The sequence below is a fragment of the Lissotriton helveticus genome, chromosome 6, assembly GCF_964261635.1.
Source record: "Lissotriton helveticus chromosome 6, aLisHel1.1, whole genome shotgun sequence".
Lineage (NCBI taxonomy): Eukaryota > Metazoa > Chordata > Amphibia > Caudata > Salamandridae > Lissotriton > Lissotriton helveticus.
Genome location: NC_136067.1, coordinates 597,330,152 through 597,344,110, shown reverse-complemented (window position 1 = coordinate 597,344,110; position 13,959 = coordinate 597,330,152). Strand labels below are relative to the sequence as shown.

Genomic DNA, 13,959 nt, shown 5'->3' with positions numbered 1-13,959 from the left:
AAGAGGATTGTCGCCGTTGAAGTAAAGAGCTTAAAGATTTCAATGGTGCCAGATTCATGGAAGCAGTTGTTGCTGTCACAGTTGACGATAGACGCACAGTCGACTAAGCCACCGCCGACAAAGCCACCGTTGACGAAGCCACCATCGGCAAAGCCACCGCCAACGAAACCACTGCCAACAAAACCACTGTCAATGACGAAGTGCGCGTCAACAAAATCTTCTTCTTTTTCTGCTTGCTTGACACCGTCGACGAGGTCAAAGGCACCATAGACGAAATAGGCCTCACCTTAATGGATACAAACATCAATGGTGAAGATGCTGACGACAGGATCATAGCCGGCTTCATAGACGTTGATGTTGAAGTCGTCGACGTAGACCAGGGCAGCTCTCGTCGACAGGGGAAGCGACGACAAGCTCGTCGGCAAGATAGGCAGTTTCTGAAGTAAAAGGTGCACAGATGGAATCTTTGACGCCTGAGAGTCAGATCTCGGGGGCGAAAAAGGTGCAGAAAGACTCTGAGGGAGAGAACTCACCACTTTTGAAGTTGAAGGTTGGATAGTGGGCTTATCCACATGATGTTTCTTCACCACATTAGGTTTTGGAGAAACCTTTTGACACTCACTCAATGATGAAGAAGTCTTGACTGATGACACACTCTCCACATCTGAGAGAGGGTTCCCTGAAGTCTTCAATGTCTGTAGCCAAAGAAGGAGACGCCCTTCTCTATCCTTCAGAGTTTTCTGAGAGAAGGTCCTACATATTTTACAATCATTTACCTGGTGTTCAGGAAATAAGCAATATATACACTTTTTATGAGGGTCTTCAGAATGAAGTCTCTGTTTTCCACACGTTCCACAAGGTCTGAAGAGGGACTTCTTGGTGGTAGACATCATAAAGTTGACTTTCTGAGAAGAAATGAGAAGAAAACTGCGCTGAGCTTAGGGAGACTCCCTTCACACGACATGTGGTAGAAAATCTGAGGGCCTGAGCCTCTGAGGAGAACATTTTAAGAGGGTATTGGCGCCTGATTGGCTGGAGTTTGGACCAAAACATAATTACTGTTATATGTTATAGAAGGGACAAGTTGTCTATCTAGAAAAACTCTATGGTTTTTTCTTTCTTGTATGTATATATACTTATGTTATTACTACATTGCTATGTTATGTACCGTGGGACTCCCACTTTGATGACAGGGAATATTCAAGCATGTGAATCTTTGAAAGACACCCCAATACTGGAGAACTAGCATTACTCCTGTTTGTTGGGGTCAGCTTCAACTGTACCTTAGGCATAACCTGGTAATAATTTTAATGGCCAACTTGCTTTGGAATGTTGATCAATCATTGCAAAAGCTGCTCTTTTATTACTTTCAGTTTCTATTTTTTGACCACGATCTTGTTCATCACGATTTGTAAGCATTTATGACTCATTCTCAGGGAAGCCAACCTAAATCAAGTCAAAAGTACAGTAAACCATCTTAATTTAAGATAAGATAGCCATATAACTGTCATTGGTGAATTTTGTTTTCTCAACAGGGCTATTGCCTTGTTTGGCCAACCAGGTACTCCACCACAATTTTCAAGGAGTATCCTGCCACCAAACTATGGGCTTGTCTGCTTTATGTCGAGTTGGGCGAGCTGTCAGGTTTCTGCTGGCTCAGCTTTCTCTCTCTGCCTGCGAAAAATGTAGACTGACAGTCCCATGGACATCAGGTCTTCGGTCTATGTACTTCAGACTGTCAGCCCTATTCAGAGCAGATATTCTGATCCTGCTTTGGGAATAAAACATAAAACTCATTGAACATTGTACCCTAACCGCAAAACATTTGTGCCTTCAGCAGATCCACTGTGGCAGTGGCTCTGTGGAAGACGCAGTTATCTCAGCCAGGCAGGCGGAAATCTGTAAATATGGCAGGCTGTAGTCTACTAGCTCAGTGGTATACATCCCTCAGCTGCCCTGGCAGAAAAGAGTACTGACTAATAGGGTCTAAATCAGTCCTCAATTGTCCTTACAGGATAGCATTAGCTGACAAGCTGACGTATGTTGCAAGGATGGTGTTGAATTATAGTTTCTTGCAATAAAATAAAGAACATGTATGCAACCTAGGCTAACAACTGAATTTGGATGTATTGTTCTTGAATGAAGGAAGACACATCTTCTTGCAGCATCTTCCTAAATTGTGCACTAAGTCTTTCTAATGGAACTCTGTGTATATTTTTGTCAAAATCCGCGAAAAGTCTGAAATGTACTAATGTGTTAACATCCTTATTTTCTAATGTTAGGCTATGTACTGCAATGAGGTGTGGATAGGAGTGCTGGACCTTTACAATTTGTCAAGCAATCCATGTAGGAATTTATATACAAAGAATCTACATGGGAATCAATTGCTTAGTCAGGGGTTACGGCTCAGGGGTTAAGGCTATCCTATAAATGTATAAATGGTGGTTGATTGCGCACAAACTGGTTTGTTTAAGGATTACAAAGTTGTAGCGGGCCTCCGAGGTCTCACTCTCTGAACCTTGGAGTTTCAATGTCACAAAAGTAATGATGCGTTCTCTGCCATTAGAGAACGTCCCTCTGGGCGCTGCAATATATGAATCATTTAGGCGAAATTCAGGTTTTGCATGAAACTCTGAAGAACTGTTTAAATGCTTATATTTCAAGGTTGAATTTGATCTTTATTCAAGCCATAAAGATATGTTTTTTAACATCAGCTAAGAAATATCATCCTGATAAAGTCGCTTGAACTCTTTGTCAATTTTCCCAATGCATTTCGGGCTCAAAGGGGCCCTTCATCAGGGTAAATCTTCCGTATTTTGTGAAATTAGAACACAGTGTGCCCCATACTTCGTGTTCCCATGTATGGGGCATGCTGTGTTCTAACTTCACAAAGTACGGAAGATTTCCCCTGATGAAGGGCCCCTTTGAGCCCGAAATGCATTGGGAAAATTGACAAAGAGTTCAAGCGACTTTATCAGGATGATATTTCTTCGCTGATGTTAAAAAACATTTTTTATGGCTTGAATAAAGATCACATTCAACCTTGAAATATAAGCATTTAAACAGTTCTTCAGAGTTTAATGCAAAACCTGAATTTCACCTACCCGATTCATATATTGCAGCGCCCAGAGGGACGTTCTCTAATGGCAGAGAACGCATCATTACTATCCTATGAATGTGGCATGCTACGGACCTCTTAAGCCTCCTCTGGGCTCCTTTGTGCCATGAAATAAATGTGTTGGCCCTAGTGTGCAGTTTTCCTAAAATGAAGAAATGTCTGTTCTAATGTATCACATCAGCAATGCGAAGTGGAATGCATATTCAAAGAATAAAAAATACCAGAAGTTTCAAAAGTAACTAAAAAAGTATAAGGTATTCCTGATTTATTTGTACTTTGAGAAAAAGACATTTACATTTTCATACAGGATTTATAGAACTGTTCAGTTATGTGCACATGATTACTTCAAATAAATTAAATTAATCTGAGAGAATTCAAGCTGTAAAGAATGTAATTTAAGGCAAATATACCAAGTTATTTGTGATAAATTATTGGCAAAAGGAATTCATTTTGGATACCCCTGTTGTTATACAATGGAAGAGGGAAGTGCTGGAATTGACACATTAATTTCAGGATACTTTCCTGACCTCTTTCCAAACCATTTTCTTGGCCCTAAATTCACACTCATGTTTCAAGAATGATGACAAAGTTAACGTAAAATAAAAAAAAGGCACATAAAACATTAGATATAAGATAATCCTAAAAACTTTACAGAGGTCTAATATATCGTAGAAGACCTTGTTTTTCAAAGATATAGGTTATTTGGCTAGTCAAATGCAGACATTTAAATAACTCAATATTTAAATCGATCTCAGAAGGTGAAAAAACTATCAATCTTTGCAAAACCTCTATCAGCAATCAAGTTTTGATAAGGTCAGCGATGTTGCAGAGCACGAGAAAACCTGGATGCAGGTAAATCCTGTGGCGAAACAGTGATCAGCTAATTGTGCTTCAAGACAACTTTCGAAATTTACCAACTGAATTTGTTCATCAAGCATAAAGTATGGATCACAGCTGTGCATCCAGCTTTGTCTCCGAGACACGATGGATGCAGTAAAAAACACTCTACAGCAAGTACTTTCACATAACAAGGCTATCCTTAAACATTCAAGAATACTTCTGTAAAAGAAATTCAAGTCCTTCACAATACCGTGTACAGCATTTAGCCAAGGTTAAGACTGCAGTGACATTTCTGATGTATAACACATTTTCGGAATTCGTACAATTCATAGCAAAATAATGTTCTTATCAAAAAGAACAACCTGAACGTGGTGTGCAAAATATTTGCCCCAACACTGAATCACCAAAAATATACAGAAATTTAGCTTTCCAATTCTGTTAGTATGAACAAAATTAAGAATGAGTTAACGTGTTTGTACCTTCCAACTAGCAGTCGTTATAATCCCACACTATTCCTTTTCTTGGTATCTCGGTAGCAGCTGTTGATGATATATTGTAAACATAAACTATTGTCGAATTCAGGACCTACATTTTTTAGTGAACCCATAAGCAAAGTGCTTTGTAATGTCTGCATCGTGAAACATCTGGTATTCCACAATGATCATCTCTGAAGTTTCATAACCCTGGAGCATTACCTTTGTAGATCAATTAGTATTTCAATTTACTATCCTTTAATACATGAATGGGTCAGCATAGATATAGATTTTAATTTGTAGCCTTCACTTAAACATGCATTTCCATGCAACTAGAAGATATGGGCTCATACAACTGCCTTTCAGTTTCTTCCTGAATCTTGCAATGTTATCGTATTAAAAGGGCTTTCCAAACAAATTCATGCAATGATATGTATGAGTAAAATAATTACTAAGCCTATGAATAAAACTCAAATGTTATTTAAGTTTAACATGAGGCAGGCTAAGTGCATCTGTACCATCCCCTGTCTTGCAAATGCTTTGAGATGATCTTGCAATTCCAGTCCTTAGAGAGTCAGAAGAGAGAGCTGTTTCCTTTGTTGTCTGAGAAGTGGCTTCAAAAGTCTCGGTCTCAGTCTCTATCTCTAACTCCTCGTCTGCTATGAACAATGTTGACTCTCTCCATCCAGGGTAAACCTCTTGGCTTACTCTTGAACAGCTGGAGTTGGTAGGGGAAAGCTGTGGGTTCAGTTCTTCTGTTGACTGGATCAGGGTTTGCACGGATAATGATTTTCCAAATTCCTTGCGTGGGGCTGAAGGGACCGAAGACACCATTCCCCCTTGTGCATCAAGACTTTTTCTCCTTGAAAAACCCTTGGTCAGTTTAGGTTGTGCAATCTGTCCATTGTCCTTTGAGGCAACAAGGCAGGCGGTGACATCATAAACATCCTCCTGCATGGTTGCAGGAATTATATGTATAGGCTCCGGCCTAGTAATATGCTTTAAGGATGGCAAAGGGGGTATTTGTAATGTCGTGGGTGTTGTTGGTTTGGACACCTGGTTTATTTGGTTTGATATGCTGCTAGCTATTACAGGTTCATCACTTTGATTTACTGGCACCTGTGTTGCTTGACTATGCATAGCTGGATTGAAGGCATAGTAAGCTGGAGCATTAAATTCATTTGGTGTCAGTATAAACTGTAGTCCACGAGGGATATTGGCACTAGCTGATCGGGATATACATCCACTATTTTGTGCAGAACTAGACAAATCCTTGCTGTCAATAGGACTTTGATAGTCTGAAGTCTGTTCACATTCAAAAAGTGGCATCTGAAATGAGGCCAATGTAAGTGCTGAAGCAGACCCTTTCCTTAGGACCTGCTGGTAGATATCTAATAGGCTGTCCAGTTTTGACTCTATGGATTGAACCTGTGGAAATAAGAATAAGAGCTTATTGTAAATAATAATATAGACACATTATTTAAACTGCATTCTCATGTGAAGATATTTACTGAGGTGGAAAGTGATACATGCATTTGTATGGATAATGTCACTTTATTGCCAGGCTACTTTTTTAAAATAAATTTCAGCAATGGCGTTTTCAATTTTATTTTTTATTTTTCTTAGTCATGCTAATGCTTCCACACACGTAGGTCACTGACACATAATATTCATAAACTATAAACACCAATCATTAAGCCATACAATTAAAACATTAAAAAAATATTTCAAAAAGACAGTAACACATTCATGGAGTTTGAATGAAAAAGAATGTAGATGCTTTTTCTACTGTGTATGGAAGTTGACAATTGAAGACTAGTCTGATATAATGTTTTTGCTAAAATGACTCTGGAATAGTGAGTTGGACACCAAAAGGTGTTTCATGAATAGCTGTGCTAGATCAGCACACATCTGAGCACGTTTGCGTGTTTGCAGTTTCTAAAGTTCATATATTTAACTCAGAATTTGTCCAGGTTAGTGCAAGACATGCAGAGATAATAGCTCAGAAACAATGGGTGAATGACTCTCTCTGTTTCCGAGCTTTGCTGTCTGGAATTCTATCCCATGTAACCTGATGAGATGGTTAGGGAGCCCTGGGGTAGTGTAAGCGGGTACCTTGGGATAGTATTGCAGGCCCCATCTGGTGTACAGACAGAAAATCGAGTTGTTTATTTCGAACAACAACAATATCGAAGTACAAGAATTTCAACAGCAAGTATATCGTGGTACGGAATATCGACAGTAAGGTAAGAAATATTGTTTTTTTAATATCGAAGACAGTAATATTGTTTGTAAATATATTGTTGTTAATAATATCGATATTTATATTAGTGTTCTGTATTTTAATATGTGTGTTAAAAGTATGTGATGTGCTTTTTTGGTGTAACTGTAGTTTTGTATGTATTTTTAGCAGTAATTACTTTTATGTGAATTCATTTTTACGTATTTTAGTTCTGTAGCGGGTTGTGGGTTTTAAGGGGAATAGGGTGAGAAGTAATTTAGTTATAATAAAGTAATTATTTATTTGTATTTATTATTATTTATAATACATTTATAAATAAATAATTATTAATTGGCTATTAATTTATATTAATTAATTAATAGATAATTATATCAATTGTGTGTGTTTTTTAGGAGCGGGTTGTGGGTTTATAGGGAAATAGGGTGGGAAGTAATTTAATTATAAAAAAGTTATTATACATTTGTATTTATTTATATTTAATGTATTATTAATGAATTATAAATTCGTTATTCATTAATATTAATTAATAGAAAATTATATTAATTGTGTTATTTTTTATGAGTGGGTTGTGGGTTCATAGTAGAATAGGGTGGGAAGTAATTTAAATATAAAAAAAGGCAAATTATTAATTGTTATTCATTAGTATTCATAATTAATGTATTATTAATTAATTCTTAATTGCTTATACATTTTTAATAATTAATTAATTGATAATCCATTGAATGTGTTTTTTTAGAAGTGGGTTGTGGGTTTATAGGGGAATAGGGTGGGAAGTAATTTAATAATAATAAAGTAATTAATAATATGTATTTATTAGTATTTATAATTAATTTATTATTAAATAATTATTAATGGGTTATTGCATTTTAATAATTATTTAATTGATAAGGATGTTAATTTTAACCCTCTGCTATCCAACACTTCCCCTACTGTTGCACTCACTGGAGTGGGAATAGTAATTTTTACCCCTACACTATTCAATTCTTTCCCTACTGTTCAGATCCTCCAGGATTTTGCGATTTAGCAAAAAAATCGCAAAATCAGCAGTTTTTAAAAAATGGCGCCATTTTTACGAAACTGGCCGCGAAATTTCGAAAATGTGATCTTTTTTATTTTTTTCACGAAGGGCTGTGAAAACAGATATTTTCTAACTTAGAGGCATACATTATGGGAAAGAACAGTGTCCGTGCACAATGTCCAGAGAGAAGGGCTGCAGCAGACGCCCAGCGCAAGGGCTGCTGGGAGATGTAGTGCAAGTGTGAGGTGGCAGGTGGGAAGGTAATGGGAGGAGTACAGACCTGGGTTACAAGATCTGGGAAAGAGGAAGTCTGCGGAAAAGAACAGATTAAGAGAGCGCTCGGGTGGTGCTCTCACTTAACCATCACATGCCGCTGTATGTGGGGGAAAGTTTAGCAAACACTCACCAAATACACGCCACGTGGTTCGGTTCATGGCGGTCTGTAGGTACGTGAGGTGAGGCGGGGAGTCAGGTCTTTGGAGTGTGAGTGGGTCTGAGTAGGTGGGAGGCAGAAGGAAGGTCTGTGAGGAGGCAAGGTTTGAATGGGGGGGAGGCATGCGGCCAGGTGAGCAGGATGATTTATTTCAGGGGAGGATGATTCCAGGAGCATGCGCTTAGAGAACACAGATGGCGCTTTGTCACTGGTACCCTATGTTTCCACTCTGAGTTTTGGACCGGACACTTGCACTATGGTAGACCAAAGAAATCAATGTTAACGTAAAGCGTAAGCAGAGAGTAGTTGTAAATAAAGAATGAAGCAAAAAGCACACTTACAATAATCTCTGTGACCCTCATCACCCCCCCATTCCATTTACCCTGTTTACATCTAAAAGAAACTTGCTTTTATGGCTCTTGCCTGAAACATGTCACTGCATTTGTCTGAAATAGATTCTCACACATTAAAAATAAATGAAAGGTAAACGGTGCTTAAAACTATCGGTGTAGGATTGATTTCAGGTCATCACGGCAAGACTGCAGAACAGAGCTGGCTCTATCAGGGGCCCCTGAAAGGCTGGGGCCCGGGGTCAGAGCCCACATTGCAATGCATTCAAATGACTCTGCACAGCGTCCTCCAGACACACAGAGCCCTTCAAACACACAGAGCCCTCCAGACACACAGACCCCTCCAGATAGACACACGCCTCAAGATACACAGATGCCTCAAGATACACAGAGCCTTCAAGATAAACAGAGCCCTCAAGATACACAGGTGCATTTTGGCGGCAAGTCATGCGTACTGTGTCACAGACACTAAAGGTCTCTCTTCTCCCCGAACCACGCAAATGCCTATTAAACATCTGGGAACCGAACGATTTGACGAAGTATGGATTAATATGGGCTACACTGGCAATAATGGTAGCGAAAAGAGACATCGCACAAAAATGGGGAGCCTCGGAGCTGCCAACAGCATCCATGTGGAGTAGAAATATGGACTTGTTAATGTTTATGTTATGTTATGTTATGTTACGTCTATTTATTGTGCGCACAGATACTCCAGCCAAGGAGCGTCCTGGCGCAGAGACAAGGTAGCCCGTAACACAACGAGAGGCTAAGAACAGAAACTAAGAAGCAGCTAGAACACGAAGGTTTTTATAGCCTTCCGAAAAGTCAGAAGGTCCTCCAGCAAGCGGATTTCAACAGGGAGGGAGTTCCATGCTGACGCAGCCATTACCCTAAACGAGCGGCCTCCCATGCGGCTAAGCCTGAATCTGGGAACCACCGCAAGGGCCAGACCTTGAGAGCGGAGGCAACGGGCAGGGACATAGAAAGACAGACAACTCGACAGGATTTCCGGGCCTGTACCTCTCAAGATTTTAAAAGCAAGGCACAAGACCTTAAAGAGGATGCGCTTCCTAACCGGGAGCCAGTGTAGGGAGCGAAGGACACCTGTCACTGAGCAGAATCTGGGCAAACCAACAATCGCCCTCGCCGCAGCATTCTGAACCCGTTGTAAACGGGTTAGTTCAGCCTGGTTGGCCCCAGCCAGGAGAGAGCTGGCGTAATCCAGGCGAGAGATGATAGTGGCCTGGATCACCAGCTGCCTGGTCGGGGCATCAAAGAACTTGAGAACAGGTCTCAAGCCCCTCAGGAGACCGAAACAGCAGGCCGCAGTTCTTTTAGTATGGCCTATAAAGGAGAGGCCCACATCCAGCCATACCCCCAGATTTTTCACTTCCGATACCGGGATCGGAGTAGGACCCAACTCTGGGGGCCACCAGTGGTCACCCCACAGCTCCACTCCCTTCCCGACGACCATCACCTCTGTTTTAGTGGCGTTTAGCTGAAGGCAATTGCCTGTCAGCCAGCTAGCCACCGCCTTCAGTCCGGACTGAAACCTGGGGGCCTCAATTTCCGCATCCCCGCTGAGAGTAACCGCCAGCTGAGTGTCGTCGGCATATGAGACCATAGTGAGGCCCCACTGCCTAGCGACATCAGCCAGCGGTCTCACGTATAGATTGAACAACGTGGGACTCAGCGAGGACCCTTGCGGAACCCCCATGGCCAGTGGTTGGTAATTGGACTTGAAGGGAGGGATGGCAACACAGAAGGAGCGGTCGTCTAAAAAGGAGCGGAACCATTGCAACACCTGACCGCCAATACCAGTCTCCTCGAGTCGACGCAGGAGGATGCTGTGGTCTACCGTATCAAAGGCGGCGCTAAGATCTAACAAAATAAGCGCCGCCGTTTGACCAGCATCTAACCTTGCCCGAAGATGTTCCACCATCACAAGTAACGCAGTTTCCGTACTGTGCCCAGCACGGAATCCGTTTTGTGTGGGGTCGAGGGCATTGGTCCGAGTCAGATGTTCAGACAGGGCCAAGTTGACGTGGGCTTCAGTAATCTTGGCTGGCCAGGGCAGCAGCGAGATGGGGCGATAGCTTTCAGGCTTAGAGGGGTCCAGGGTGGGCTTTTTAATAATCGGGGACACCACGGCTTGTTTCCACTTAGATGGTACAATTCCCGTTTCCAAGGAGAGATTGACAAGGGAGCATACAGCTGTACGCCCCATAAAAGCTTGGTCTCGGAAGAGAGCAGGCCTTACTGGGTCAGATGGAGACCCAGACTTAACTTGCAGCGCAAGTTTGTCAAAACCATCCAAGGTAAGGGGGGGGGAAACAAGCAGTGTGGTCTGATGGTGAACCCCATTAATACTTTCCGCAGTGGACCCTATGCTAGGGAATGTCCTATATATAACTTGGACCTTCCCCAAAAAGTAAGATGCAAGGGATTCACAATGGGAAAGGGAGCTTACGGTCGTAGTGGTAGTCCGCTTCGCCGTGAGTTCTTTTACGGCCTTGAAAATAGCTTTTGACGGATTCGGGCTGTTCCGGAATTCGGTGGCATAGAAAGCCGCACGAGCTCGGCAGATAGCTCGATGGTAGAGCTTAACGGACCTGGCATATGCAGCTTTTAGATCAGCCCCATAGGTTTTCCTCCAGGCCCAGTTTACAGAGAGGGCGGTGTATGTACTTAGGGCCTGTCCCCGTAAGTGGAACAAGGTATGGTCAAACTGGAATGTATACAGAGGTGACTTATGTGATCCCTTACCAGAAGATGAAGACATAAGCTCGGACGAAAATGAGGAAGATGTTTAGGAGATACAGCTTAGAGGTGACATTGGGTGCGGCGCTGGGATTGCGAATTGACACATGATTTAATGAACAATTGCGAAACTACAAATCAGTGCATAGTGAATGCCGAGATAATGACAGCTACTTGTGGGTATCTATCTTGAACACTGTTATGGTTATGGTTGAGAAATGTTTTATGTTCGAAATAAGAAAAGAAGGACAATAACAACAAAAGTAAAAAAACTGTTAGACCTATACGTCACTATATTTATGATGGAGGAAGTTGTGGGAGACATGGCAGACCATACGCCACCGGACCTCCGGGTTGTCGGATGCACGGCTGTGTATTCTGGAATAATAAGCATCATGAATCTACTTGTAGCGGCCGGCCCGATGGGTTGTAGGCCCTGGAATACAGCGTCTACCACGTATATGTGTTCATTCAATAAAGGTCTTTAAAAAAAAAAGAAAAAAAAAAAAAGATACACAGGTGCCTCAAGATACACAGAGCCCTCAAGATACACAGAGCCCTCCAGACACACAGAGACCTCCAGACACACAGAGCCCTCAAGATACACAGAGCCCTCCAGACACACAGAGCCCTCCAGACACACAGAGTCCTCCAGATACACAGAGCCCTCCAGACACACAGAGCCCTCCATACACACAGAGCCCTCCAGACATACGGAGCCCTCCAGACACACAGATCCCTCTAGACAGACAGAGCCCCCCCGGACACAGAGCCCCCTCCGGATCACTGACGTTCACTACAATCTTTCCCAGTATTGGGTGAGGTGTTACTGAGGGGGGTATTGGGTAAGATATTACTGAGAGATGTAAAAGGTAAGGTGTTACTTAGGGGGTGGTGTTACTGAAATAGGTATTGGGTGATATGTTACTGAGGGAGGTTTTGGGCAAGATGTTACTGAGGGGGGTATTTGGTAGATGTTCCTCAAATAGGTATTGGGTAATATGTTACTGAGATAGGTATTGGGTAAGATATTACTGAGAATTCCTTACATTAGTTACGCCAATTACAACACTCCTCTTGCCTGCATCCATATGGAATATTGATGAGCTAATGATTACGTCTCCACCTTCAAGGGGGAACTGAAACCAGCTTTCAAAACATAAGAGAGGATCTGATCACCAATATAATTCAAGGTGATGTATTTAATCTTAAACAACTGGAGGTCCATGAAACTCTGGACACCATTCATCAAATAGCGGATTGTTTCACTCCTCACCTTCTTCTACCATATCGGATTACTCATGTCTGAACAATGAGTAAGCAGGAGGTTAACTACCTATGCAGACTGTCTCACTTATTTGGATCAGCCACTACGATCCTGCACCCCAGGGTGCCAGAGGAAGAGGTTTCCTGCCTCACAGATCTGGGAGGCAGGGTTGCCCGGGCAGCGGTGCCCCGGCAGGGATGCCTTCATGGGCGCTAGAACATCCCAGGGAGAAATAAGGCTCCCTCCCACGAGGTTAGGACTGTAGCTGTGCTTCCGTAGAGCTGCAGACACTTTAAACATGTCTATTGCAAAGTGGAATACATCTAAAACAGTTTCCATCGATTTCAGGCTGGAAATGAATGATTATGAGTAAAATTAAGAGCAGCAAAAATGCTGCTCAATTTCCATATTTGTGCCGCTGAATTTCCATATTTGTGCCGCTAAATTTGCCAATCCATGCCGCAATATCCTGGGGGGTATGACTGTTGCATTCACTGTTGTGGAAATAGTAATTTGTACCCCTCCGCTATCCAAAACTTTCCCTACAGTTGCACTCACTGGAGTGGGAATAGTAATTTTACCCTAACGCTATCCAACACTTTTCCTACTGTTGCACTCTCTGGAGTGGGAACAGTAATTTTAACCCTATGCTATCCAACACTTTCCCTTCTGTTGCACTTACTGGAGTGGGAATAGTTATTTTTACCCCTACGCTATACAACACTTTCCCTACTGTTGCACTCTGTGGAGTAGGACATTTAATTTTATCCCTTCCGCTATCCAATATTTTCTCTACTGTTTTTGTTAATGTAATGTAAAATGTATTTTAAACAGATTAAAAATATTTTAATATTTTAATTTATTATATATATATATTTAAAAAAAATTTTTTTTTTATTGAAAAGTAACAGACATACAGAAAAACAAACCAAATCTCACAAGGCAGAAACATAATAATACATTGTCGTGGGTCCGTGCAGGTAGAGCTCAGATGCTAGATGAATACAAAGCAATCGGAGAGGACGGGGACAGGGGCGGACAAGGAAACAAGCGGAGTTATTGACCATAAATGACAAGGGAATGCCAATTAAGGGGACGAAGACACATCAATGGTTACATCCTGTGGGGGAGTACATATATTATCACGATAAGCGTTCCATTGGGACCATACTCTACCCCATTTCCTGGGCCGTCCCCGGGAGAGGTATACAGTCTTCTCCCGGAACATGCACCAGTCCATGTTTTCTTTCCACTTGGATAAGGTAGGTGGTTTAGGTGAACCCCAGAGCTGAGCGATGTCCCTCTTCGCGACCATATTTCCGAGGGTCGCCCATATGACCTGTGCTGAGCTGTAGTCAGTAGGCTCCCAAACATTCAGAAAACAACGCCTGGCCTCGGGCAGCAGGGACACACTCGTGACAGTTGCCATGACCTCATGTACACGGGACCAGAACCAAA

At 42.0% G+C, this 13,959-nt stretch overlaps 1 protein-coding gene across 1 annotated transcript in view; it reads right to left on the bottom strand.

Moving 5' to 3' along the window:
- Window positions 1-3,366: 3,366 nt before the first annotated feature.
- Window positions 3,367-13,959, bottom strand: part of KCNQ5 (potassium voltage-gated channel subfamily Q member 5) — a 1,025,261-nt gene continuing 1,014,668 nt past the window's right edge. The window contains exon 14 of the mRNA XM_078647596.1: window positions 3,367-5,859. Within this exon, the coding sequence (XP_078503722.1) occupies window positions 4,909-5,859 (951 nt within the window). The 3' untranslated portion in view covers window positions 3,367-4,908. The remainder of the gene's footprint in view (window positions 5,860-13,959) is intronic.